At 43.0% G+C, this 25,788-nt stretch overlaps 1 protein-coding gene across 1 annotated transcript; it reads right to left on the bottom strand.

Annotated features, from left to right (window-relative positions):
- Window positions 1–1,331: 1,331 nt before the first annotated feature.
- On the bottom strand, window positions 1,332–25,587 carry LOC149279374 (tight junction protein ZO-3-like). Its single transcript, XM_089501274.1, has 19 exons — window positions 25,570–25,587; window positions 20,945–21,001; window positions 17,572–17,696; window positions 16,744–16,846; window positions 15,570–16,173; window positions 15,224–15,327; window positions 10,751–10,919; window positions 9,985–10,090; window positions 9,835–9,893; window positions 9,639–9,726; window positions 9,220–9,376; window positions 7,107–7,215; window positions 3,079–3,298; window positions 2,763–2,950; window positions 2,559–2,654; window positions 2,375–2,445; window positions 2,028–2,238; window positions 1,839–1,939; window positions 1,332–1,715 (listed from the first exon to the last, which is right to left on the bottom strand). Exons 1-19 carry the CDS (start codon window positions 25,585–25,587, stop codon window positions 1,332–1,334), a joined length of 2,970 nt encoding a protein of 989 aa, XP_089357400.1.
- Window positions 25,588–25,788: the final 201 nt, after the last annotated feature.

Here is a 25,788-nt window from a genome sequence, read left to right as displayed (position 1 = left end):
ATCGTGCATGTTTCTATTTTCTACCCGTTTAACCTAAAACCATATTTTGGCCAAAAAAAAACAATAAGATTTTCAATAAACTAAATTAAAAAAAAATGGAGATGTTTTATTTATTAGTTAATAACAGTAACAAAATAATATATATATATCCCACAGCTTTATGCATGAAAACCCATTTTTGTTCTCAATGGCATTATCTCGATATGCTGTCAGTTTTACAATGTTGTTACTTGTGCAGCAGATTACAGGTCGGTAGCTGGCCCTCCCCAGTCATAGTCCTCTTCCTCTGAGCTGGAGCTCCTTGCATGATTAAACTTTCTGCGTAGAGCATCATGTTCATATTTGCGGCTGAAATGGAGATAGAGGAGATGAAGGTGTGCCAGTTTTTATTTTCCCTAAAAATTGCAATTTTAACCCCCCCCCCATAATTCCCCTACACTTTTTGTATTGTGTGTGATATCTATAAAGTTCATCTATTTTTTTTTTCTTCTTCATTGACAAAGAAAATAGACCGTGACCATATGATGAAAAATAGCACATCCCTTAAATTACAGAGGCTTCACTGGGAAACCTAAGGCATGCCACAAATTCCTCAATCTATACATATTTTCATTTTATTTTTCTTTCTGGTTGTTCCAACCATCTGCATTACATGATTAAACCGACTAGTCTCTCGAAACTAAATGAGGAAACTAGTAATGTTTGTATTGGAGCAATTGTCACTGCGGTCCGCTCAAGCAGTTTGTAAGATGATGACATACCGAACAGATGCATAATCAGTGATCCACATGACACTCTATGGTGGCATTATGTATGCATGCATAAAGTAGAAATGTTGTACATGAAGGAATAGTTTTCTTAGAAGTGTATTAAATTTATTAATGGATCATGCATTTTTTTTTTTTTTTTAAGTGGTCCCAGAGATCAAAGGCTGGCAAAGTCAGACCCTGGGTTTAGCTCATCCAACCACAAGCAACCCGAGCCTGGCTCACCCACTGCATCCATATGGACATGTGCAAGATACAAACTACCCAAAACTCAGCAGGCTCTGGAGCATTCCTTTTCCCTTTTGCTGAACAGTTCATTGGGTAGGAGCCCATCCTAAAGCCAATATTTGCCTGCCCAGCTACATACCCCCTCCAACAGAAGGTGTCTACTATAAACCCTACACTACCTCTTGGTGGTCCCATATATCCACTGGTCATGGTGCTGTGCATTTTCTTCCTACAAAAACACACGTGAGAATAGAAAGGGTTTTAATTAATAAAGGTCATTATTCCTTATTTGTCCTTAAAATAAGCTGCTACCCATAAGCATACATAACATGTATACTATACAATAGTTAGCACCTGGTGGGAACTATCTGCATTCCTAGTTGTCAAGAGACTTCGGTACTGGTTCGTGTGTTCCGTGATAGAATTGTCTTCATGGTAAGAGGCAGTGTCAGAAGGAGGTTGGTGAACGTAGTCAGAAGAGTATTCATTGTAAGAACTGGTGCCATAGTAGTTTGGTTGATGCTCGAGTACTGGCTCAGAGGACCTAGCCAGGGCAGGCTCCTGCAATTCCTCTTCAAACTCTTGATCGGTGTAGGCGCCACCCTCAGCGTCCGTCTCCTCATAGTCACTGTTGGCACGACTGTCGCAGCTCAGATAGTCTGTAGACCCATACAGAGTATCACTCTGAACATCCAGGGGCTCTGCAACTGGATTTTCTGTCTGGAGAGGGAATTTGGCATAATTATGACTATTAGAGTTGTGACAGTATGCTTTTTTTTTGCACAACATTATCTCTATTTCCTGCATGTCCATCTATTATCATGATGCCCAAACTACATTCACCTTATCTTCTGTAGTCCAAATTGGTCTTGTTTGTTCTGTTTGAATAATTTCCTTCAGCTTGGGAAGCCATGAGTCACTAGCTCCACTCAAGTTGATTGAGGCTGCAGACAGAAGCCACAATGTAACAATTACAAAAGTGAAGATAGAAACAGAAGAGGAGTTAGGATTTTGTAATAGATATTTCATTACCAGTGAAGAGGTGAGAGCTGTTCTTTCTCAGTTTAACTGCTTGTGCATACAAGCGCCTGGAGCTCTTCTTTGATTCAGGAAACAACCATTTCCTCATAGCCTTTATCCCCTGCCTGTTCTCTGGGTTACAGAACACAACAATAGGGTAGAACTGCACATAATTCAGATGTTCAACAGCCGTCGGTGTGATGTCCAGGAGTGCATGCTTATTCTAAAACGAAGTTACAGAAGAAATCAATATCTTGATACAGACACTGCCTACTAATCACTGGCACTGGAAAACCGAGCTCTCTCTCCAAGTTACAGAATTATCACAATCAACAGAAAGCTACACAGCATCGCCTCACCTTCTCTGCAATCCCCCTCACAAGCTGCAGTTTGATAACCTTGGATCTCCCATCTTCACGAGGAACAGTATCTACAAAGTAATACACTTTAGGTGAAACTGCAAAAAATCTTACTTTCTCCCATAACAAAACATGCAGATGTATTAACCACTTTTTACCATATTGTATGTAAGACACTACCAACCTGCAGCCTCAAATTCCTGGGGCAACTCAGTACATAGCTTCTGGTGTGCAATGTCTGTGATTGGACCCAAAATGACCACAGGACGTTTAAAACTTGCTAGAAAAAAAGAATGAAGAAAGACAGGATGAGATATAGCATATAGTACTTCAAAGAAAAGGGCAATGACAAAAAGAACATTGCTAAGTGAAAGAAAGAAGATATTACCTTCTTTAAGGACCACTTTTTCATATGGGGGGTATTTAGCTTTGGTTGTTATAGCAGCCAAATCTTCTCGGCTTTTCATTAGTAACTTTTTAGCCCCCCGTAATCCTCTCAGCTTCCAAAATTCAGTTCGTGGGCCAGATGTGGACTGTGGCTTCAAAACATTCTCCAAGCTCGCATATTGCTCTGCCCTGTAAAAATTAGCGATGAGACAGAGAAGATGAGCTGCGGTTGAAGTAATGGGAGTCATACAAATAAGAAACACAAACAAAATAGATCAGGAAAGAAGCCTGTTCATCGTTTAATTACGGTCTGTCACCTATTGCGGTTGGGTATTATGCCTTTCTTCATCTCTCGTAAATCCCGAGCAACTCGAACAGCCAACCAGCTGCCCAGCTTCCCATGGTACAGCGTGTCCAGGACATGGAAAATCTCTCCCCTGGTGAAGCTTAGGCCAGACGGAGTGTCCGCTTGATAATCAAAGTGTGTGCGTATATAGAAAGAGTCCCCAACGTTGGATTTTATCATTTTCCTGTAAACTATACAAGCAACTAGTTACGATTTTGGATCGAGATATAGGTTAGGTGGTGGCAGTCTAATTCCAGTCTATTTGGCAAAAAACTACATCAAGGTGAAAAGAAATAGGCAATGTGTGTACATGTGTGTTTTTTAGTTCCATAGGTTTTACGGTTAATGAAAGTCCATCCTTCTTAACCTGTCACACCGCTGTTACGTTCTTGGATCCATAGGAAGGAAATGACACAAATGAAAGCAATATTTTTTTTTCTTCTTGGGCCCAAAATACCAATCAGGTTTCCCATTGGATCAACCAAATATTGCTTTGTTTTTATATTCATTTTGACTAAAAAAATAAATAAAATAGGGCTGCAACAACTAATCGATAAAATCAATAATCGATAATGAAAATCGTTGCCAACGAATTTCATTATCGATTAGTTGAATCGATTTTTATCGATTATTAAATGAGGGTTTTTTCAGAGCAAATGCTCTGAAAAATACCCCTCATTATATAATCCGTTTAGTTTGACTCACAGCAGCAGCTCCTACTTACCAGCCCCTCCCTGTAATCACTGTGACAACTGGCCCCGCCCCCTTCCTTCTCCCAGAAGGCCAGAACCACATGGCTGTGACACTCATCTAACTGTAAGTATAAAATTAATATTAATACTGAAAGTTAGGGGAGGTGGGAGTTAATTTAGGGGCAGTTATGGTTAATGGAGTGTTTAGGGTTAATTTAGGGGCAGTTATGGTTAATGGGGTGTTTAGGGTTAATTTAGGGACAGTTATGGTTAATAGGGTGTTTAGGGTTAATTTAGGGGCAGCTATGGTTAATGGTGTGTTTGGGGTTAATTTGAGGCAGTTTTGGTTAATGGTATGTTTAGGGTTAATTTAGGGGCTGTTGTGGTTCATGGGGTCTTTAGGGTTAATTTAGGGGATGCTGTGATTGATGGGGTCTTTAGGGTTAATTTAGGGGCAGTTATGGTTAATGGGGTGTTTAGGGTTAATTTAACGATGAGGACTGAGGGTTAATTTTATTAATTTATTAAAGTTAACTTAAGGTGCAGTTAGAGATAAAGGGGGGCAAACTAAGGGGAATCTAAATCCTGGGGGCAGTGAAGATTAACCCAGTACTTATTTATAAAAGTATGGTCTGTGACTCTGAGGGGACTATAAGATATCGGGGGGGTATAAGGCATATCTGGGGAGGACGGAGTGACGTATCTGGGGGTATAAGGCATATAGGGTATATAAGGCATATGTGGGGAGGGCAGTGTGGCATGTCTGGGGAGGACAGAGTGGTGTATCAGGGTGTATAAGGCAGATCTGGGGCCACAGTGGCTTATCTGGGGGTAGAGTGGAGTGGCTTATCTGGGGGTAGAGTGGAGTGGCATATGTGGGGAGGGCAGTGTGGCATGTCTGGGAGGCAGTGTGGCATGTCTGGGGAGGATGGAGTGGTATGTCTGGGGAGGATGGAGTGGTGTATCGGGGTATAAGGTGTATCAGGCACAGTGGCATATGTGGGGGTAGAGTGGAGTGACATATGTGGGAGGCAGCGTGGAGTGACATATGTGGGAGGCAGAGTGGAGTGACATATGTGGGAGGCAGAGTGGAGTGACATATGTGGGAGGCAGCGTGGAGTGGCATATGTGGGAGGCAGCGTGGAGTGGCATATGTGGGGGGCAGCGTGGCATATGTGGGGGGCAGCGTGGCATATGTGGGGGGCAGCGTGGCATATGTGGGGGGCAGCGTGGCATATGTGGGGGGCAGCGTGGCATATGTGGGGGGCAGCGTGGCATGTCTGGGAGGCAGCGTGGCATGTCTGGGAGGCAGCGTGGCATGTCTGGGAGGCAGCGTGGCATGTCTGGGAGGCAGCGTGGAGTGGCATATGTGGGAGGCAGCGTGGCATATGGGAGGCAGCGTGGCATATGTGGGAGGCAGCGTGGAGTGGAATATGTGGGAGGCAGGGTGGAGTGGCATATGTGGGAGGCAGCGTGGAGTGGCATATGTGGTAGGCAGCGTGGAGTGGCATATGTGGGAGGCAGCGTGGAGTGGCATATGTGGGAGGCAGCGTGGAGTGGCATATGTGGGAGGCAGCGTGGAGTGGCATATGTGGGAGGCAGCGTGGAGTGGCATATGTGGGAGGCAGCGTGGAGTGGCATATGTGGGAGGCAGCGTGGAGTGGCATGTCTGGGAGGCAGCGTGGCATGTCTGGGAGGCAGCGTGGCATGTCTGGGAGGCAGCGTGGCATGTCTGGGAGGCAGCGTGGCATGTCTGGGGAGGATGGAGTGGTGTATCGGGGTATAAGGTGTATCAGGCACAGTGGCATGTGTGGGGGTAGAGTGGAGTGACATATGTGGGAGGCAGCGTGGAGTGACATATGTGGGAGGCAGAGTGGAGTGACATATGTGGGAGGCAGAGTGGAGTGACATATGTGGGAGGCAGCGTGGAGTGGCATATGTGGGGGGCAGCGTGGAGTGGCATATGTGGGGGGCAGCGTGGCATATGTGGGGGGCAGCGTGGCATATGTGGGGGGCAGCGTGGCATATGTGGGGGGCAGCGTGGCATATGTGGGGGGCAGCGTGGCATATGTGGGGGGCAGCGTGGCATGTCTGGGAGGCAGCGTGGCATGTCTGGGAGGCAGCGTGGCATGTCTGGGAGGCAGCGTGGCATGTCTGGGAGGCAGCGTGGCATATGTGGGAGGCAGCGTGGCATATGTGGGAGGCAGCGTGGAGTGGCATATGTGGGAGGCAGCGTGGAGTGGCATATGTGGGAGGCAGCGTGGAGTGGCATATGTGGGAGGCAGCGTGGAGTGGCATATGTGGGAGGCAGCGTGGAGTGGCATATGTGGGAGGCAGCGTGGCATATGTGGGAGGCAGCGTGGCATATGTGGGAGGCAGCGTGGCATATGTGGGAGGCAGCGTGGCATATGTGGGAGGCAGCGTGGCATATGTGGGAGGCAGCGTGGCATATGTGGGAGGCAGCGTGGCATATGTGGGAGGCAGCGTGGCATATGTGGGAGGCAGCATGGCATATGTGGGAGGCAGCGTGGCATATGTGGGAGGCAGCGTGGCATATGTGGGAGGCAGCGTGGCATATGTGGGAGGCAGCGTGGCATATGTGGGAGGCAGCGTGGCATGTCTGGGAGGCAGCGTGGCATGTCTGGGAGGCAGCGTGGCATGTCTGGGAGGCAGCGTGGCATGTCTGGGAGGCAGCGTGGCATGTCTGGGAGGCAGCGTGGCATGTCTGGGAGGCAGCGTGGCATGTCTGGGAGGCAGCGTGGCATGTCTGGGAGGCAGCGTGGCATGTCTGGGAGGCAGCGTGGCATGTCTGGGAGGCAGCGTGGCATGTCTGGGCTCAAACGTGCATAAATTGGGGGGGGCTGGTTGCGAAATAAAGGCAAGAAATGCATTTTATCAAAGTTTTTTTATTATGCTGTTTGTATTTAATATAATTTGTTTATTACATTATTTTAAATAAATGAAAAATTTACATTCATTTTTTTTATCCGATTAATTGATTAATCGAATAAATAATCGGCCAACTAATCGATTATGAAAATAATCGTTAGTTGCAGCCCTAAAATAAAAGCATGCTGAACATTTGTATTTGGTGTGTATATTGAGTGTATGTACATATAGTATTTGTGTGTTTTGTGTATGGCAAGAGCCTTTAACACAATCAACCTTGTGATGGTTATGGATCCTGAATCTTGCATGACACAAATAGTTGCGGAGTCTGCTAAAAACGTGTTGCCTGCTAGAGAACACAAAATTCTTGTGCACAGAATGGAGTTAAAAATACATTTATTGAAACCATTTAACTTACTATCCTCTTTGTGTTGGCTAAGAAAAATGACATTTTCATCCTGCGGCAGGCTCATGAGATACTGCACTGCATCCTCGCGTGTCATGTTATGGAAACTGGTGTCATTAACCTGCAGAAAAGCAAAAAGAATATATTTAATTGAAAGGATGTGGGTGTTGAGAACCAGGGGCGGGCTGGGCCTGGGGGGCAATTGCCCCCCCAGGCCGCCCTGAATCTACATTAAACGGCCGCGCAGCAGCCCATTTAAGTGGCCGATTCGGCCACGCCAGGGCCGTCTTTAAAGCCCGCAGCATCCGCGGTAGGCCGGCCGAAGTGGCCGGCAAACCGAGATGCCATTGCAGCCGATGTGGCTGTGACTCTTAAAGCGGCCGTAAGACAAGCTGGCCGGTTTAAAATCATTAAGCGGCCAGCGTGCCTGCACAGTGCCGCCCAGTGTCCTGTGCGACTCCGCCCCCTTGAGCGGCACGTCACATTGTTAATGTGATGGGCCGCTCAAGGGGGCGGAGTCACACGGAACAGCTCCTCGTGACAGCTAGAAGAGCACGTTGGAGGACAGCAGCAGTGAAGGATGGCAGCAAAAACGTAAGTATTAAAAAAATTAAAATAGTTGGGGTAATAGGCGGAAGGGGAGCCATATTCAAAGGGGGGGGCTGCATTGGGACAACAAATAAATGCAAAATGGGGGTGGCTAGGGGGTATAAGTACACAACAGGGTGGTTGGGGCACCACATAAATCAATACACAAAGGTGGGGGCCTGGGTTCAATATACATGGGTCCGTCATTAACAATGCAAAGGGGGGCATCAATACACAAGGGAGGGGGCTGGCTGGGGACATCACATAAATCAATACACAAGGGTGTTGGGGCATAATGTACAAAGGGGTCTGGCTGGGGGCACAAATCCACATGGGGCAATACACAAGGGGCATAATGTACAAAGGGGTCTGGCTGGGGGCACAAATCCACAAGGGTGTGGGGGGAAATACATTAAAACCAAAGGGGGGGGCTGGCTGGGGCATCAATACAAGGGGGAAAAACAAAAACAAACCAGTGTGGAAAGCATTTTGGATGTGGGTGTCAGTGTCGCAGAGCCTGTCCTGGTGTGTGTGTGTGTTTGGCTGTCTGTGTGGCAGAGCCTGTCCTGGTGTGTGTGTGTGTGTCGGTGTGGCAGAGCCTGTCCTGGTGTGTGTTTGGATGTTGATGTGGCAGGGCCTGTCATAGTGTGTGTGTGTGTGTGTGTGTGTGTGTGTGTTTGGGTGTCAGTGTGGCAGAGCCTGTCCTGGTGTGTGTGTGTTTGGGTGTCGGTGTTGAAGAGCCTGTCCTGGTGTGTGTGTTTGGGTGTCGGTGTTGCAGAGCATGTACTGGTGTCAGGGCAGGCTGTTTGGGGACAAAGTTGGCTCACTCTGGACTGTAATTTGTTAATGTTATCTTGGTGCTGGTCGGCTTCTATGTGGGCAGTGTGGACACCAGGGCTGACTTTGGGGGTGTGCATCCTGTGATCTATGCCTGTAATTTAGGGGGTTTTATCTATACCTTTAATGCTTAGTTGTTATGTGATTTCCAGTTGATCTGTACCTGCAAAACTGGGTTTGTGTGTTATTCTGCTATGCTATGTTTCCATACATTATTTATGTACACCTGCAAATACAGGGTTTGTATTTCTTATTCAGTTGATCTATACATGCACGTGCTGTTTACATGTGCTGTTTATTTGATCTATACCTGAACTACCGGGAGTAAGTAAAACAGAGGTGTGGCTTAGTGAATGAGGGACAAAGGGACTCTGGGGATAATTACAGGCAGGGGACCAAGGAAATGCCTAGGGTCCAATTTTTCCATATTTAAATTTTATTTTGTTACAAAGATTAGCTATTTTTTTATGTATTAAACATATTTTTTTTTACTCCCAGTCCCATCACATCAATATGCGTTAGAAAATCAGGAAAAGATGGGCATGTATAGTGGGCTGATTCGGTGGCGCAACGGGCCACTTGACTAGACTTGCCCCCCAGGCCTTAGGCTTCCAGCCCTCCCCTGTTGAGAACGGTGCAAGGAGAGACAGGTAGACAAGATAAATCTATACATCTATATAAAGGATAACGAATAGGATACCTGAAGGATCTGGTCTCCTTCCTTCATCCCCTCTTTCTCAGCAGGACTCCCTGCTTGTACGGCCGCTACAAATATTCCCACATCATTGCCTCCTGCAAGACGCAGGCCTATATTCCTCTCTTTCCTGAACTGAACTAGACGAGCATCTGGGCTATACCTGTGTGTGGTGGAATACAAGAGAAATGTAAGATCAAGGCCAAGGATTAGAAAAACTGAAACAAAGCTAAAAAGGACAAAATAAATTATAAAAATGGGGCTGGGGAAAAGCTACAGGAGATAGAGGAGAAAAGAAATATAGAGAAAAACATTAGTAGAGAATGAATAACATGCAGATAACTGATACAAGCTGGAATTGGGTTGTTGGCAAATGGAAAGTAGTGTTGGCAAAAGAAGAAGTTGTTCATGATAGGTTGCATTACCCTTGTCGCAAATCATCTATGCCTCTTTCACTGGGTCCTTCAGATTCATTCCTATATTCTGTAGCCAGGTGTGGAGACTCAGCATACCCTGGAGAAGAAGGATTTGATGTGAGAACGGCCCTGTTCTTTTTTCACCCCCTTCAGTTACGTCCATCCTTTTATGATATAGTGCAGCAAAAAGTTAGGTGTTTCTTACCATTTTCAGGCTCAGGACTGTCCCTTATCAAGAACTCTTGGCCATTAATCTGATTTCGCCTGCAAATCGAGAATATAAAAGCAGAGTAAATAAGCGGAATATCTGAAAAATAAATTAAATGCTGGAAAATAGGACAGCGGAATGACTTACAGAGGTGATTCTGGACTCTCAGGTGAGCTCTTTTCGTGGTGGACGGGTGGGGGAGGAGGAGGCTGAGGTGGAGGTGGTGTATGATCAGAACTCAAATCAGAGATATCTTTAGAAGAGAAAGCCACTTTAATTACAGCAGTCACACTACCATTGCTATTCCAAAAATACACACACTCGTTTTCCTGTTTCTTTCATAGCTGCCAAAGTTTATAATAAAGTAGACGCCAAGTGATTTGATTTTCTATGAGTGTTCAACAATATTAAGACACATCAGAACCATTAACTTAACAAGAAATGTTTGCTTGTTTCCCAGATTTTAAACTTGACTATGACTGTATAAATATTTATTGTTTACGTAATTCTGAAATGTTATGTGTACTACTTGTTATGTCCTGTACAGCTCTTGAGAATAAGAGGATGCTATATACAGTAATAATAATAATCAATATAAGGCACACAACTTATTTATAGACATATCCCCAAAGCATTAGAGCGGGGTCTTCAGTAATATTCTATTCCTCAGTATGGACATCATGACCATTACCCATAAAAATATTTAACTGGTCCAGCAGTTTTGAGAAGAGCGTCTTCCCTTAATGAATAAAGACTTTAAAGATGGGGTGCACACACTTGAGGCATCTGTTTTTTCCCCCATGACTGGCCATGGGTATGGTCATCTTTTTTAATAAACAAATTCTGCTGGGTTCTTGTAAAAAGAAAAAACAAAACAAAACAAAAGGAAGGTCTCCCACTGTTCATTTCTCACCATCTCGTGGGGAACTTCTGCCATCACTGTCACTGTCCCTCACTTCTGGAATGTTTACCAAGAACTGTCGATTATCCCTCAAAACAGTGAGCGTCAGCTTTCCTCTAGATTGCTCAATAAGCCGTCGGGTGTCAGCTAAGGACATGTTCTCGCTTGCCACGCCATTGATCTGAAAGGAAACAAAAGTCATCATAGATTGTAACATATATTAAAATGTAGTTGTTAAAACAATCAATCACCCACACAACAACTAAAAAAAACCTCACTGGAGTGCATTCACCAACCTGTGAGTTTGCACAATGAGCATTTCAATTTACTGCATATTATCTAAGTTAAAAATCTTTAATTTGGCAAACTCCATTTAGTATATACACTCCATTTTGTCAAAATGACACAGGGATGGTCCCATTGTCTTATGCACCTGTGTACAGTGCGCCACCCACTGCTTATTTACCTCTTAGTTTGGTCTAGCCCACCTAAATCTTTATATACTATGCCCAGGGGAGTGCTGGCACCTTCTTGCTCATAGAGGATGAATGTAACCTACACTAAATCACACCCCACTCTATCCCTCACACCCTTATCTTGCCTGCATCCTTTTCTTACAGCTTGTCACACGGTGTATTTTTACTGCTGGGTTATGTCATGTCACATCCAACATCCAAGAGTGGGCCTGGGAGGACAGTGCCTACGCCGCCCAGCATCCCACCTCTTTTCTCTACACCACCACCCTCTCCTTGTCACCGTCCCCCAAGCAATTCCAATCCCGCTTCCACAGGCCCATCTTCTCTCTATGCAAAACTCATCTCTTCCCTAAGCTTCCCTTCTCTGCTGAAGTCCCTTTTAGCATTACTAAAAGATCTGTGAAACAAGACCCTTTTTGGGGCCAAAGTGTGATATTTGGTATGGCTCATTTCTGACCCTGTCTGATCTTGCGCAGAATTGTGGAAATTGTAGCTATTCGGAGAAAAATTAAAAGGTTACAGGCTTAGTATCCATGGTTATGTATCTTCAGAGAACATTTTTGTGCACATCCCCTTGTTGTTATAAGATCTATTTACTGTGGACTAGTCCATTTACGTGCGGAATGCTGAAATTTGCCTGGGATTCCTTTCTATCTATGAAAAGATTTTTGTTGGCATGGTAAGTAGGTAGAAACTTTTTCATAGCCACTTGATTTTTAATACATGCAGCAGTTTTTGACTGTCCAGTTGTATTTAACCCCTTCGTGACAAAGGCTGATTCTATTTTTTGTACCCTTCGTGACAATGGCTGTTTTATCGTTTCTGCGGTGTTTGTGTTTAGCTGTAATTTTCTCTTAACCCATTTACTAAACCCACACAAGTTATATATAGTTTTTTTCAGGACAAGAAGGGCTTTCTTCAGACACCATAATTTTTTATATATGATGTAATTTTCTATAATAAAAATAATAAAATATGACGAAAAATTGAAAAAAAAAAAAAATTTCTCACTTTTATTTGAAAAATCTTTTATTCATCATAAAAAACTACTGAAAAAACCTGCTAAATAGATTCTACTATTTGTCCCGAGTTTAGAAATACCCAATGTTTTATGTTTTTTTGCTTTCTTCTACACGTTATGGGGCAATAAGTACAAGTAGCGTTTTGCTATTTCAAAACCATTTTTCTCTGAATCTGGTAATTCTGTCTCTATGTGGTATTTGGGGCATCTTTGAAGCCAGCAAATTAAATTTACCCCACCAAACCATATATTTTTGAAAACTAGACACCCCAGGGTATTTTAGATGCTGATAGTTTAACCCTTTCCATGCACTAATCCTACCACCAACCCTTGTCAAAGTTTGTGATAGTAATTGTTTTTGCTGTTTTTTAAACATACTTTGTACTTCAGGTGTAAAATTACAGCTCCTGGTATATGTCACTGTCCCACAACACGATATGTGTTCAGCAACATCTCCTGAGTACATTGATACCCCACATGCATGGGTTTGTCAGATTGTTTGGGGGCAAAAGGGCCAAATTTGGAACATGCCTCCTCAGCCGTATACCGCTGCATGGCAACAATTGCAGCAAAAATAGTAGGGAAGGAAAGGGTTAATGGCTCTAATAAAAAAAATTAAAAAAACCCTAAAAAAAAGTACAAAAAAAAATAAAAAGTAAAAAAAAATGTAAAAAAAAAGAACCCCAAAAACAATTGCCACTATGCAAGATCACTGTTTATGCAGTGATCAATGGCAATGAAGGGGTTAATATTAAATGGGTGGCTCTTATAAGAGCCTTTGGATCAATAATAATATATATTATTGAGAATACCTAAAAACACACTGATCTGTCTCTCTCCCTCACTAGAAGCAAGTGAAGGAGGGAGGCAGATCCAATACTAATCAAAGGCAATGTTTAGAAAACATTGCCTTTGATTTATCAGATCATGATCACTCTTATGAGTGATCTGACCACTAGGGGTGTTATTCACTGGATGTCCATGACATCCAGCAACACCCCCCCCCCGATGATGACAGCAGGCTCCGCCCCCGGCTTGATGGGCGCCGCCATCTTGAAACACCGCATGTGTTTCGAAGACGCCGGCACCGGGAAGGTAAGTTGAGCATTTAGGAAGCGATCGCGAGTCGCTTCCTTTGCTAAACAGGTGTTGCAAAGATGCCTCGATACTGAGGCATCTTAGCAACACCAGCTAAGCAAAGGAAGCGACTCGCGATCGCTTCCTAAACCCGTTTTTCGGCGGCGGGCGCCGCCATGTTTGAAAGACGTGCAGTCTTTCAAACATGTTTTTTTATTTGCTCCTAGGAGCGATCGGGGGGGGCCGGGAATGTTTTTTTTGGTGTTGCTCAATGCCTCGATGTCGAGGCATTAGAGCAACACCGTTTGAGTGAAAAAAATCGATCACGGATCGATTTTTTCACCCGTTTAAAGACGTGCCGGTCCTGGCACGTCAATTGTCATAATCGTCACGATTTTCGGTGACGTGCCCGGACCGGCAATTGTCATCAAGGGGTTAAACAGCAGGGTCAATGTTTGGATGTTGGAACTTTATTATTGCTGTAGACGATAAGTGGACAAAATTATTGGGACACACCTTATTGAATTCAGGTGTCTCAGATCCATTGCCACAGGTGTATAAAATCAAGTCCCTAGCCATCCAGTCTGCATTTACAAACATTTGTGAAAAAATGGGTCTTTCTGAAGAGTTGAGTGAATTAAAGCATGGTCCTGTGATAGGATACCACTTTAGCTGGGATGAAATTTCACAAACTGAATTATTGCTAAATATTCCACAGTCAACTGTAAGTGGTATTATTGGAAAGTGGAATTGTTTAGGAACAGCAGAAACTCAGCCACGAAGCAGAAGACAACATAAAGTCACAGTGCTTAGGCGAGTGTTAAGAAAAAGGTCGCCAATGCTCAGCTAATTCCATAGCTGAAGAGTACTGGCATTAAAATCAGCCCAAAAACTGTGCAGCGGGAGCTTCATGGAAAGGGTTTTCATGGCGGAGCAGCTGCATGCAAGCTTCAAATCACCAAGTGCAATGCAAAGCGTCGGATTGAGTGGTTTAAAGCACGGGACTCTGGAGCAGTGGAAATGTGTTCTGTAGTATGCGGAAGGGAACATATCAAGGCATTTTGGACAATTCTATGCTTCCGACTTCGTGGGAACAGTTTCTATTCCAGCGTGATCATGCCCCAGTGCAAAAAAAGCAAGGTCCGTGAAAACATGGTTAGATGAGTTTGGTGTGGAAGAACTTGACTGGCCTGCTCAGAACCCAAACCTCAACCCCATCAGACACCTTTGGGATGGACTGGAATGGAGATTGCAAGCCAGGCCTTCTTGTCCAACATCAGTGCCTGACCTCACAAATGTTCTACTGGATAAAAGGGGCAAACATCCCCACAGATCACTCCAAAATCTTGCGAAAAACCTTCCCAGAAGAGTGGAAGCTGTCATAATAATGACATAATTTCTATGTATTTAGAATGCAATGTCATAAAAGTCCCTGTTGGTGTAATGGCCTGGTGTCCCAATACTTTTGTCCATATTGTGTATGTGTTTAAATATATCTGTATTTATAGCTAGATAGAATTAAATTGTACATTGTAACTTTCCTTGCAGTGCTATAAACTCGCTCATCAGTCCTGAATTTCTCCGAATTAAGGCGCTCTTGCCTTATCTCTTGCTTTTGAGATACCCCTGAATCAATAAATGAAATTTCTAAATTTTAAACTGTCAAATACCGTATATCTGTCACCCGTTCCTCAATCTGTTTTCCCAAATGGAAATGAACACAAACAGATGGCTTAGTAATTGTGAGGCTCACTGACATACCACTAGCCACATAAACTAAGCAGACAGTAAAGCTCAGAGAGAAAGAATCCTGCTTTCTAACCTTTTTTTGCCAGGTGCTGTAATGAATGAGTTAAATATACAGCATAAAGTGAGAGTAGCAAACCAAACAAGTCTCAGGTTGTGTTTTACCTTGAGGATGAGGTCACCTTCCTGTAGAGATTTTTCCTGCGCTGCTAGACCACTTTCAGTGATGTGTTTAATGAAGATCTGACTACCCAACTTCAGACCATACTCTGTGAGGGTTACAATGATTAACAAGAGTAAAGATCTTGCAATGAAGGAACACAAAATAAAAAGTTAATTACACACACGTGGAGATGTCTGTGACGCAACAGCAAACAATGTCAAGAAAATATTTGTGAGAAACGTGAGCAGGCATAGCAGAGGTGATACAAATAACAAGTGAGTTCCAGACAGAAAAAGGATCTGAAAGACAGAAATTTAGAGACTTGCATGACCGAATCATGAACTGTACCTTGATTTTCTGAATGTTTGGTCAATATGGTCTTCACAGGTTTGGCTGGAACATCCTGGGCAGGCAGTCTCTTGAACCCTGATACAAGTTGTAGTCCATTGTGGTTCATTGACCCCATCTCACTTCCTACCTCACTGCCAGTCTCTCTCCTGATGGAATGACTCCCTGCCTCACTACCAGATCCTCGTATCCCACTTCCCATGTCTCTCCTCCTGTGAGAAGCTGCAGCTTCGCTACCAGAGACACTGGAATCTCTACCACCACCTCTTTTTGGGTAACCTCCAGTTTCGCTACTTGCACCTCTTGCCTTGCGGTGCCTTGTATGGTGGGAAGAGGTTGTATAGGACCCTCCAGAGCTTCGGCCACTGGAGGAATCTCCTTCATAACCCCTTGCAGTATCCTCAGGGGCTTCTCGAGTTGAGCTTTCACGTCTTCCTCTCCACGGCGGTGGAGAGTCTGGTTCCTCCGATTCTCGCCGTCGGGAAACATCCACAAACGAACGCTCAGAAGACCGTGGAGTCTGAGACGGGTAATAACGATCTGCTGTTGTTGAGGGCACGGAGCTACTCACAGGGATCTGAATTTTTCGGGGTCGTTTCACTGTCTGTTGGAGGGCAAGAGTTAATATTTGAATGTAGAAACCAGGGATATAGTTAGATATATCGTACAACGCAGAATAAAGAACGTCAGAAAACAAGATAATGGAAGATTTGCTTCCATTGCTTTACTCGCAGAACCATAATCCAGTCTCACTCAATTCAGTTCATTTGTTCTGAAGCAGACTTACACAGACTTGTCAGTCATTCCTTACAGAGGTCATCTGTTTACAGGGATGTGTTATACACACGCTTAGTGGAGTCTTTCAAAGCCAATTTGTAACAGAACTACCATATCATCTCTAGCACACTTGCATCCATTTTCAACAATGCCAATCAGAAACATACATACACTTCTACAGAGATCCCACCGTGTCACTATCAACACTGTCAGACCTCTGACTTTAGATACAACTTTTACGTCTTCATCATCCTCGTGTTTGCAGTCGTATCAGCATATCCAGACACATGGACAGACAACTATGTTAACAACCCAGTCATGTTTTTAACATTGCTCATGTGTGCAGCAGTGTGTTTATCTGGAAGCCGGACATTAATGTTGTTAGATAAAAGCTCACCAAATTGGCAGTCTTGCTGCAGGATTTCAATGTGTGAATAGCAAATGAGGATGTGACATTCTCCATGGAGACACCATTCACCATGGCAATGCGATCACGTGTCCTAAAGAAAACACAGTCACCATGTTTATAAAGCAATATACATTATTAGATAATAATGTGATCATCATTTTCTTAAAAAAAAAAAAAAAAAAAAAAAGGAGTACACTCAAACGACATCACTGACATCAGCGGGACCTCCTACCTTACATCCCGGAACGGAGCCAGAACAGTCCCAGGTATGCAATTGTTAATCCAACCCTGCTCCACCCATCAGCTGAGTGTCACGTTCAAATTAAAATTTCCTTCCGGCGCAAATTAATGGATGGATTAATCTGAATCCCTCTATGATTTTGCTGGTTTTTTTTCTTGCCCCTCTTTGGCTTGCAGGAGGTGCATACGGCCAGAGCATCGCCTACTTACCAGTGTGCATGCACTGGATCCCGTGACATTTACAGGGGCCCAACGAGAACACCTATGTGCATGCACTGAAAGCATGCTCATTCATTTCAATGAGAATGCTTTCCTGCCAGAGACTGGCTGCTTGAAGTAGCCAAAACCGCCACCAAATGTAGGCAGTAAAAGAAGGGGCAGTCTGCCGCAGTGTTTTAACAAGGCGAGGTTTTTACAGATTAAAAAAAACAAAACCCTGTATATTAAGAGTACTTTGATATGCATTTGTCAATGATGGGACATTATACTAGCCATCTTAGGTATACTGTTACGTACTATTGAAGCACATATACCTAATACACAGACAGAACTAAAACTGTAGTAGGTGTTACTTACTGCAGTCTACCGTCAGCAGGGCCACCACGGACAACATCTGACACAATGACAGAATTGTCACCATCTAGTCCTGATGGGCGGTCCCTTCCTCCAGAAATCGCTATTCCAAATCCTCTGCGAGGGTCCTGCAACAAAAATGGTGTTGCAGGACACAATAATGCAATTGTGTGGAGCTACAAGAACAAAGAGTTCACATCTACACATGCATTAAGTTTTGGGGGAAAACATTTAACATAATGTATAAAGATGAGGATACACTCAAACTTTAATAAACCCAGATTATGTTATGTTTGCATAACTGCTTCCTAAAAAATAAAAGGCATGTCAATCTTTGCACAGACGAGTTAAATATCCCAGACAGTGTTCCCTCTAAGCTGTGCGCTTGTGCGCGCGCACATAGCTTTAAGAAGGAGCGCACACGAACAAAAATTGTGCGCACAACCAGTAGCGTACCGAACGTGTGCACGGCACCCCTCCAGAGACGGACAGTAATGTCCGCCGCTAGAGGTGCAGGCTCGGTTAGAGGGATCTCCCTCTAACCGTCTTAAAAAAAAATCAAGGGAGCGGGAGGTCTGTTAATGCAGACCTCCGATCCTGCTCCCTTGCGACGCGCGCGGCAACTGATGTTGTGCGTCGGGATTTGATGTCATATCCCGGCGCACAGCACTGAAGCCACGCCCACCGCCTCCACTGCACTGGAAGAAGAGGAATAACGAAGAAGAGGAAAAGTGACAGTGACAGAGAAAAGGTAGGAAAACGTTCTGTGAGAGTGAATTAGTAAGTGTGTGAGAGTGATGGGTGTAGTTTAAACTGAATGTTTGTGAATGAGTGTGTGTGTGAGTGTGTGTGTGTGTGATAGCATGGATGTGTAAGTGTGTGTGTGTGGGGGGGGGAATAGCATGGCACAGGGAGGCTGTAATCATATTCCTATCATGCTCACGTTCCAGCATGTACTGGCTGCCTGAGCATGATAGGAGTGAGATTGCTGTTAGCAATTCTATTTTTTTGTTCAATTTTGGTGTGTTAACCACATCTTTATTAAAAGTAAGTAACACACCAAAATTGGACAGAAAAATTCGATAATATTAATATATATATATATATATATAATTGCTAACAGCAATCCCACTCCTATCATGCCCAAGCAACCAATACATGCTAGAACCTGGACATGATAGGAGTGTGATTGCTGTTATATATATATATATATATATATAATTGATTTTTTTGTCTAATTTTGGTGTGTTACTTTTAATAAAAGTGTTTGTTTTTAAAGGTGTGTGTGGGGGGGTAATTTTCGGTTTCAGTCAAGTGAATGTAAAATTTTCAGGTCCAGAATTTTCATTTCGGTGCATATATATATATATATATATATATATATATATATATATATAAATACTAGGCCAGACACTAAAGTGGTAGGCCTACACCACATCAATGTTTGGCTTAATATATAGTGATTGGGGTTATGCTGCATTATTGTCAATGTCTGGCTCGATGTATAGTGATAGGTGTTGTGTTGTACCATGGTCAGTGCGTGCGTCAGTATATAGCGATAGATGTTCTGCTGTACCACTGTCAGTGTTTGCCTCAATGATAGCAGTTATGCTGTACCACCCTCAATGTTTGCCTCAGTATATAGGGATTGCAGTTATGCAGTACCACTGTCAATGTTTGCCTCACTATATAATGTTAGCAGTTATGCTGTACCACCGTCAATGTTTGCCTCAGTATATAATGATAGCAGTTATGCTGTACCACCGTCAATGTTTGCCTTAGTATATAATGATAGCAGTTACGCTGTAACACGGTCAATGTTTGCCTAACGATAGAAGCTATGCAGTTTTAAAGAGTGTGTGTGTGGGTGTCCCAGGATCCGCCCCAGGTGCCAAATACTCTAGGTACGCCCCTGCGCACAACAGTTTTTCCCAATTTTTTTTTTTTATTCTTTATGCGGCCTGGAGCCTCCGCTTGTGATCCGCTCATAATTTACTTATGCAGTGAGAATTTCACCTTTAAAAAAACATTACAGTAAGTAATACTGTTGTGTAACTAATACTACATTATCACACTATAATGTAGTGTTATTAACCATGAGCGAGCTGTACCAAAAATATAGAATAAATGTAACATTTGCAGAAGCATATTGTGCGCACAAAATTTTGGCTCTGGGAAAATTTTTGCACAAGAGAAATTTTCTGCGCACACCACCTAAGAAACATTAGAGGGAACATTGATCCCAGATACTTCCTTTTTGCGGTTTTAAAGTTCCTCCAATGTTTTAAGTTCAGTGACTACTTTTGAAGCGAGCTAGACATCAAGCCCCCCCCCCTTGATTATTGCAGTTGGCAGCAGTAAAAAGAAAATCGAACCATTTTTATTTGAACAAAAGAGTTCCTTCTGGAAACTACACGTCGGGGCCATCATTTGAATTAAACACGTTATAAACCACAGATCACGCAAATTTCGAAGAAATTTTTTTTTTTTTTTTATTCCCTGTGCCCATATGGGTTATTTGCCGTGATGGTATATTTTCACCAGCAGTAGGTCTCATGTTCACTAGAGGATAGTGACAACATAATGCGATACTCCCACCTCCTGCCTGGAATGAGTGTGATTTCTGGGTTTCCACTATCCAGTTGCTTCTCTCTATTATCTAACCATATTTACATATACTAGCATTCCGCACACACAGTTATATACTCACACAGACCCCCAGTAACATGAACACACACTAACACATTTACTGAAACACACACTACCATACTAGCACACACAACAGATACAATAACAGATACCGTACTTATACACACTAACACTTAAACACAAACCCAACCTCCCACCTGTGTTGTCCACAGGCCAGCGAGAGCTCTCCTGCTCCCTCACAGTCCTTATATGCTGGTTACGTCTGAACGTCGGAAAATTACATCATATCCCTGTACTCAGACTCAGCGTGGTATGCATTGGGTATGCATGGGCTGGGGAGAAGTTTTGTGGGACTGTGTTGGCATTGAGGACCCCCATGGGCAAGGGGCCTCCTGCAAAGTAGGTGCCTCTTTTATGCTGGTGATCAATATGTAATGTACAACCACATATATTTAATACATTCTCTAAGAGAGGATCGGGACTTTTTATAATGTAAAAAAAATATATGTGGGTTTTGTTACTTTAATTATGTGCTTTGGTATTAGGATTATTTCTGAATTTTTACCATTATACCACTTGATGCATGGTTTGCTTTAATCTAGGCATGTATGAACATTTTAACTTGGGTAAATGTTTCCAGCCTGCCTGGGAAAAAACAAACCCCAGTACACAGAATATGAAAACAATGACATGATCTCCAGTCTTCCTGTACCGGGATGTCACTTACCCGGGATAGTGTGACAGTGTGCTGTTCCCATATTGTCATTTCTTCCATGTCTGAAACCTGCAACAAGTGAAAAATGTCATGCAACAAAAAATTGTAGAGACAACAATATAAGGATAACGGGAATGTAGAGATATTGATGTAACATACTGTAAGCATCTAGGGCATTTTCTACCACCAGGGATGTGTGCTGAAGGACATAAGACCACCATTCCCATTCCACTCTTCACATTACCAATGTGTTTGTCAGCAGGACTATCTCCATCTAGTATATATCGGTTTGTTTGTCCGTCAATTCTATTCTCGTCATACCCCTTGAATATATGTGTTGTAAGAAGCGCTGTGTAAATTGTTGGCGCTATTTAACTAAAAATAATAGTTACTAATGCGTACATCTTGGGGCCCTACAGCCTTTACATGGTATGTGCTGATGCATCCTTTTGCCATATTCTGATCATCATGTAAGAAGAAACATATGTGATTCTATGGGGTTTAGAAGATCAGCCCCTAACATTATTCAATTCTTCCTACAAGAAACTGAATCATCACGTCAGCAATTTAAAAAAAACAAACAAACAAAGGATGAATGCAAAAGTATAGTATCAGGAGAATGCCTCTAGAAATTGATCCACTTGTCATTAACCGCATCTAAGCCACTCTGTCTGCTACAACTTGTTTATTGCAGAAACCAAACAATATTAGCTGGCCGGCAAAATAAACGTAGTGAAGCCCAACACATACTTTAAATCACGATTAAATAATCGTATCTGCCCATGCACCTTTACATTGCTCTCATATAATGGGAACTGGAATACCGAGCGCGACCAGGTCCAAATCTTTTATCATGAAAAAGGCAGTTTGGCAAAATGCAAAAAGGTTGTGGTAGTTTCTTCTTGGTGGAAAACCACTTCTGCCTCTGAACTGCTTTTAATCCGCTACAACATCATTTTAATCTTGGTTCTCAGTAGCCAAACATACTTACTAATAGACTTGTGCATTCGTATTCGGGCGAACATGAAAACGTGCACAAAGGGCGCGTCTTCGTTGCTCAGCCGGAATACCTAACATACAAACATGGCGGCGGCAAAACGTACACGAAGGCGAAGACAAACAACACTTCAATGGTTGATGGCAGAGGAGGCCCCTGCCGGTGACCAATAGAGTTCCTCGTACGGACATTTAAAATACTGGCGCCAAAGCTGCTGCACAGTGCGTTAACCCTGTAGTAACCCCTTCTACAAAAAAATGGCCAAAAATGAACACAAAGAATGCACGCCCGAACACAGGAACGTGCGAATATTCGTGGAATACGAAGATTTTTTTCCCCCCATGAAGACGAACAAGAAGAGTTGGCCGGCCCCAAGTCTACTTACTAATTCCTTAGCCCTTTTTAGATAAAGAATAGCAGCTGGGCACGACAAAAAAAATGCTAGGGGATTGTATGGCATCTATACGATGAATGTTGAAGTTGGCTTTGGCTGAAAACTTTGCAGCACAAACGGCCAGGGCAATGGTCAGGTAATGTCGCTACTATTGGCTTTGTTCTTAGTGATGTCGTGTGACAATGTGCAGAGCTGCCCTGGCGTCACTTCTTCCTGCATAGCGTTGGACATTGTGACACCTGGGAAGCGGTGGGTATGACAGAGAGAGAAATAGAAATATTTTAAGCACAGCATTTTTAATGAGGGGCATATACAGTGCCCTCTACTAATATGGGCACCCTTGGTAAATATGTCCAAAGAAGGTTGTGAAAAAGTCTCTTGTTTAACCGTTGATACTTTCTTAAAAAAAAAAAGCTGTGCTCTCATGGATATCAAACAATTGCAAACATAACAGGTTTATAAAAAAAAAAATAAAAAAAAAATTAATATGTGTGGCACAATTATTGGCACCGCTATGAATTTATATGCAAAAAAATCTATAATAAATACGTATATTCCCAGTTATGTTTTACATTTTTAGTACGCCTGGGTGATTGAGAACAGGAAATTGTTCAACCCGGACTTCCTGTTTCACAGAGGTATAAATATTAGGTAACACATATTTTACTCATCCATCACAATGGGTAAGACCAAGCGATATAGCTGTGATGTGCGACAAAAGGTTGTTGAGATTCACAAACAGGGAGCTTTGAAAATGCCCATTTCTACCATTAGGGCAATAATTAAGAAGTTTCAGTCAACTGGAAAAGTTATGAATCAACCTGGAAGAGGATGTCTATGTTGTCTCAACAAACAGTAAAGAGGATGGTTCGAGTGGCCAAAAAAAACCTCCACAGGTGGAGAATGCAGAAGTTGGTTGCATCCAAGGATCACACAGTGTTCAAAACTACAATCCGATGTCACCTACATCACCGCAAGTTGTTTGGGAGGGTTTCAAGAAAAAAAGTCTCTACTCCCATCCAAAGGCAAAGTCAACCATCTCCGAGTTGCCAGACACTATTGGAACTTCAAATGGGATCTGGTTCTATGGTCAGATGAAACCAGTAAACACCAGAGGTGGGTAGCCATTTGGAAAAGTACCTCATGCCCACGGTTAAATATGATGGTGGCTCTTTAATTTTCTGGGGCTGTTTTCTGCCAGAGGACCTGTGCATTTTGTTTTAGTCCATGATGCCGTGTATCATATCAACAGATATTAAACAAACACCTCTCTGCCAGAAAGCTTAAAATGGACCGTGGTTGAATCTTCCAGCAGGACAATGATCCAAAACATACATTAAAAAGGGCTTAGCGACCACAAATTCAATGTCCTACCATGGCCATCCCAGTCCCCTGACTTGAACCCCATGAAAAACCTGTGGGGTCAACTGAAGTTCACCAACCTCAAAATTTGAGGGATCTGGAGAGATTCTGTATGGAGGAATGGTCTTAGATCCCTTGCCATGTATTCACCAACCTCTTCATGAATCATAGGACAAAACTCAGATGTTATCTTGGAAAAAGGAGGCAGCACAAAATACGGACTAAAAGGATGCCAAAAATTGTGCCTCACATATATTAAACATTTTTGAAAAAAGGATTAACCTGTGCTGTTTGTGCAACTGTTTTATATCCATGAGAGCAAATTATTTTGTGTACTTTTTTAAAGAAAACATCAAAGGGTTAAACAATAGACAGTTTTTCACAGCCTTTTTTGCTCATATTTACCAAGGGTGCCAATATTGGTGGAGGGAATAGAAGCAGAGAGTATGACCTATAGAAACATAAATTACAAAGTAAAGCTGTAACATAACGTGTAAAATGCAAAAAAATAAACACACGGCTTTTTGTGCTAATGTATACGTCAACGACTTAATAAAGGTCTTCACAGTTATTGCTGTTTTAGGAACAGTGTTAGCGAAGTGTTGCCAATCCTTCAGTCATACAATATGGATATGGTTGCTATCTAGCTGGTATTTTTCAGGCAACAATACGCTCTGTGTATTCAATAATCCTATAGGAGTAACAGCGTGGCCATACCTCGAGATCTTTATAAATGTCCTAACCCAGCGACGTATAAGATATTAACCCTTCATTTCATACTGCATGGACTCCCTAATGGTGGAAATCAAATGGTCCTCAATATGCTCTTGTATTACACGCCAGCAAGTAAAAGTATTCTGAATTAAGTCACTTATATCAAGTAAATCTGTAATGTTGTTAAGAGGGCAAAAGACTGATCGATCACTGTTAGTGATAGTTGCTGGTTTCTAAGTAATGAGATGAGATCTCCTAAATGCAAGACGGTTTAAATTAAAAAGAAAGCCCCCTTTACCTCCTGAAAAGGCTGTGAGTAAAACACTGATAGTTAGGGTTAGGCTCGGATAGTTCCCAGGTATGCTAATGACATATTTTGTTCAAAGAATTGGTCAGCCCTCTGAAACTGGGAGTTTCTGTGTTATTTCATACTACAACAACATGAAAAAAAGTTAACACATGTTTCACAGTCATTAAAACTATTCCTCAAAACAGGGAATATAAATTATACTTTTGTTAACCAGCAGACATCACTAACCTATGTGTATTGTCAGAATGATCTAGAAACTCCAGCTGCTGCTGATCAGCACATCTTATGATCCTCAGCCACTTTTGGGCTGGAGATCTGCCTTTTGGCCACTAACTTCTGACGAATGCTTTGAGATGCTTGTCATTGATACAATTAGGGTAAGGCTGCCAGAAAAGCATTGCCAAATACATGGTATCGGGTGTGTGCGATGATGACTATAGCAGGAGCTTGAAAAACAAATATATTAATTTCAAACATTCTCTCCATTACTGGAAACATCAAGTCACTTGGAACATATAACTCCAAAAGTGCTTTATAAGAAAACACGTGAATAGAGCAGCCCAAGATCAGCAGGTATGTTGTCTAGAAGTGCATCTCTTGTTGTATTAACATTAATAAATCTCTGATAACCAAATGGCGCCGATAAGAAGAACAGCAGCCTTGAGACATATAGTGCATTTTGATAACAAGGCAAATCCTAGCTCTAATTCGATTTTCAAAACAGGAATACGATAGATCTGCGCTTTTTTTCTAGCGATCCTTGCTGTTTACGATACTAACGAGGATTTACGCCAAGGGACCATTCACTTCCTATATACAACTTGCTTACGGTCTCACATACATACACACACCCAACTCACCTGAAACCGCACGGCCATGCCCGATATCAGGACGCTGTTACAGCAGAGACAGGGTTAAATTGACCGCTGGGGGGGGGGGGGGATTGGAGCATAAAATGCTGGGGTTAGCGTCAATTCGGTTGGCTAAATTTCAGTTCACCTGTGTGCACCTGTACCTTCCTGCCCCGGCTCCGCCTATAGCGAAACAGGAAGGCGTATAGAGGAGGAGGAGGGGGGATC

The sequence above is a fragment of the Sceloporus occidentalis genome, unplaced genomic scaffold, assembly GCF_023333645.1.
Source record: "Sceloporus occidentalis isolate IW3139 unplaced genomic scaffold, rSceOcc1.0.p SCAF_169, whole genome shotgun sequence".
In the NCBI taxonomy this organism is placed as follows: Eukaryota; Metazoa; Chordata; class Lepidosauria; order Squamata; family Phrynosomatidae; genus Sceloporus; species Sceloporus occidentalis.
Note: the sequence above shows the minus strand (reverse complement) of the source record. Positions and strands in the feature narration are given on the sequence as shown.

What these genes read in the sequence shown, in the direction of transcription:
- LOC149279374 (XM_089501274.1), bottom strand. An exon ending in CAAACATTCAGAAAATCAAG is followed by an intron (nt 15,328 to 15,569) that starts GTACAGTTCATG and finishes TAACCCTCACAG; the next exon opens with AGTATGGTCTGAAGTTGGGT. An exon ending in CAGTCCTGAGCCTGAAAATG is followed by an intron (nt 9,727 to 9,834) that starts GTAAGAAACACC and finishes CTTCTTCTCCAG; the next exon opens with GGTATGCTGAGTCTCCACAC.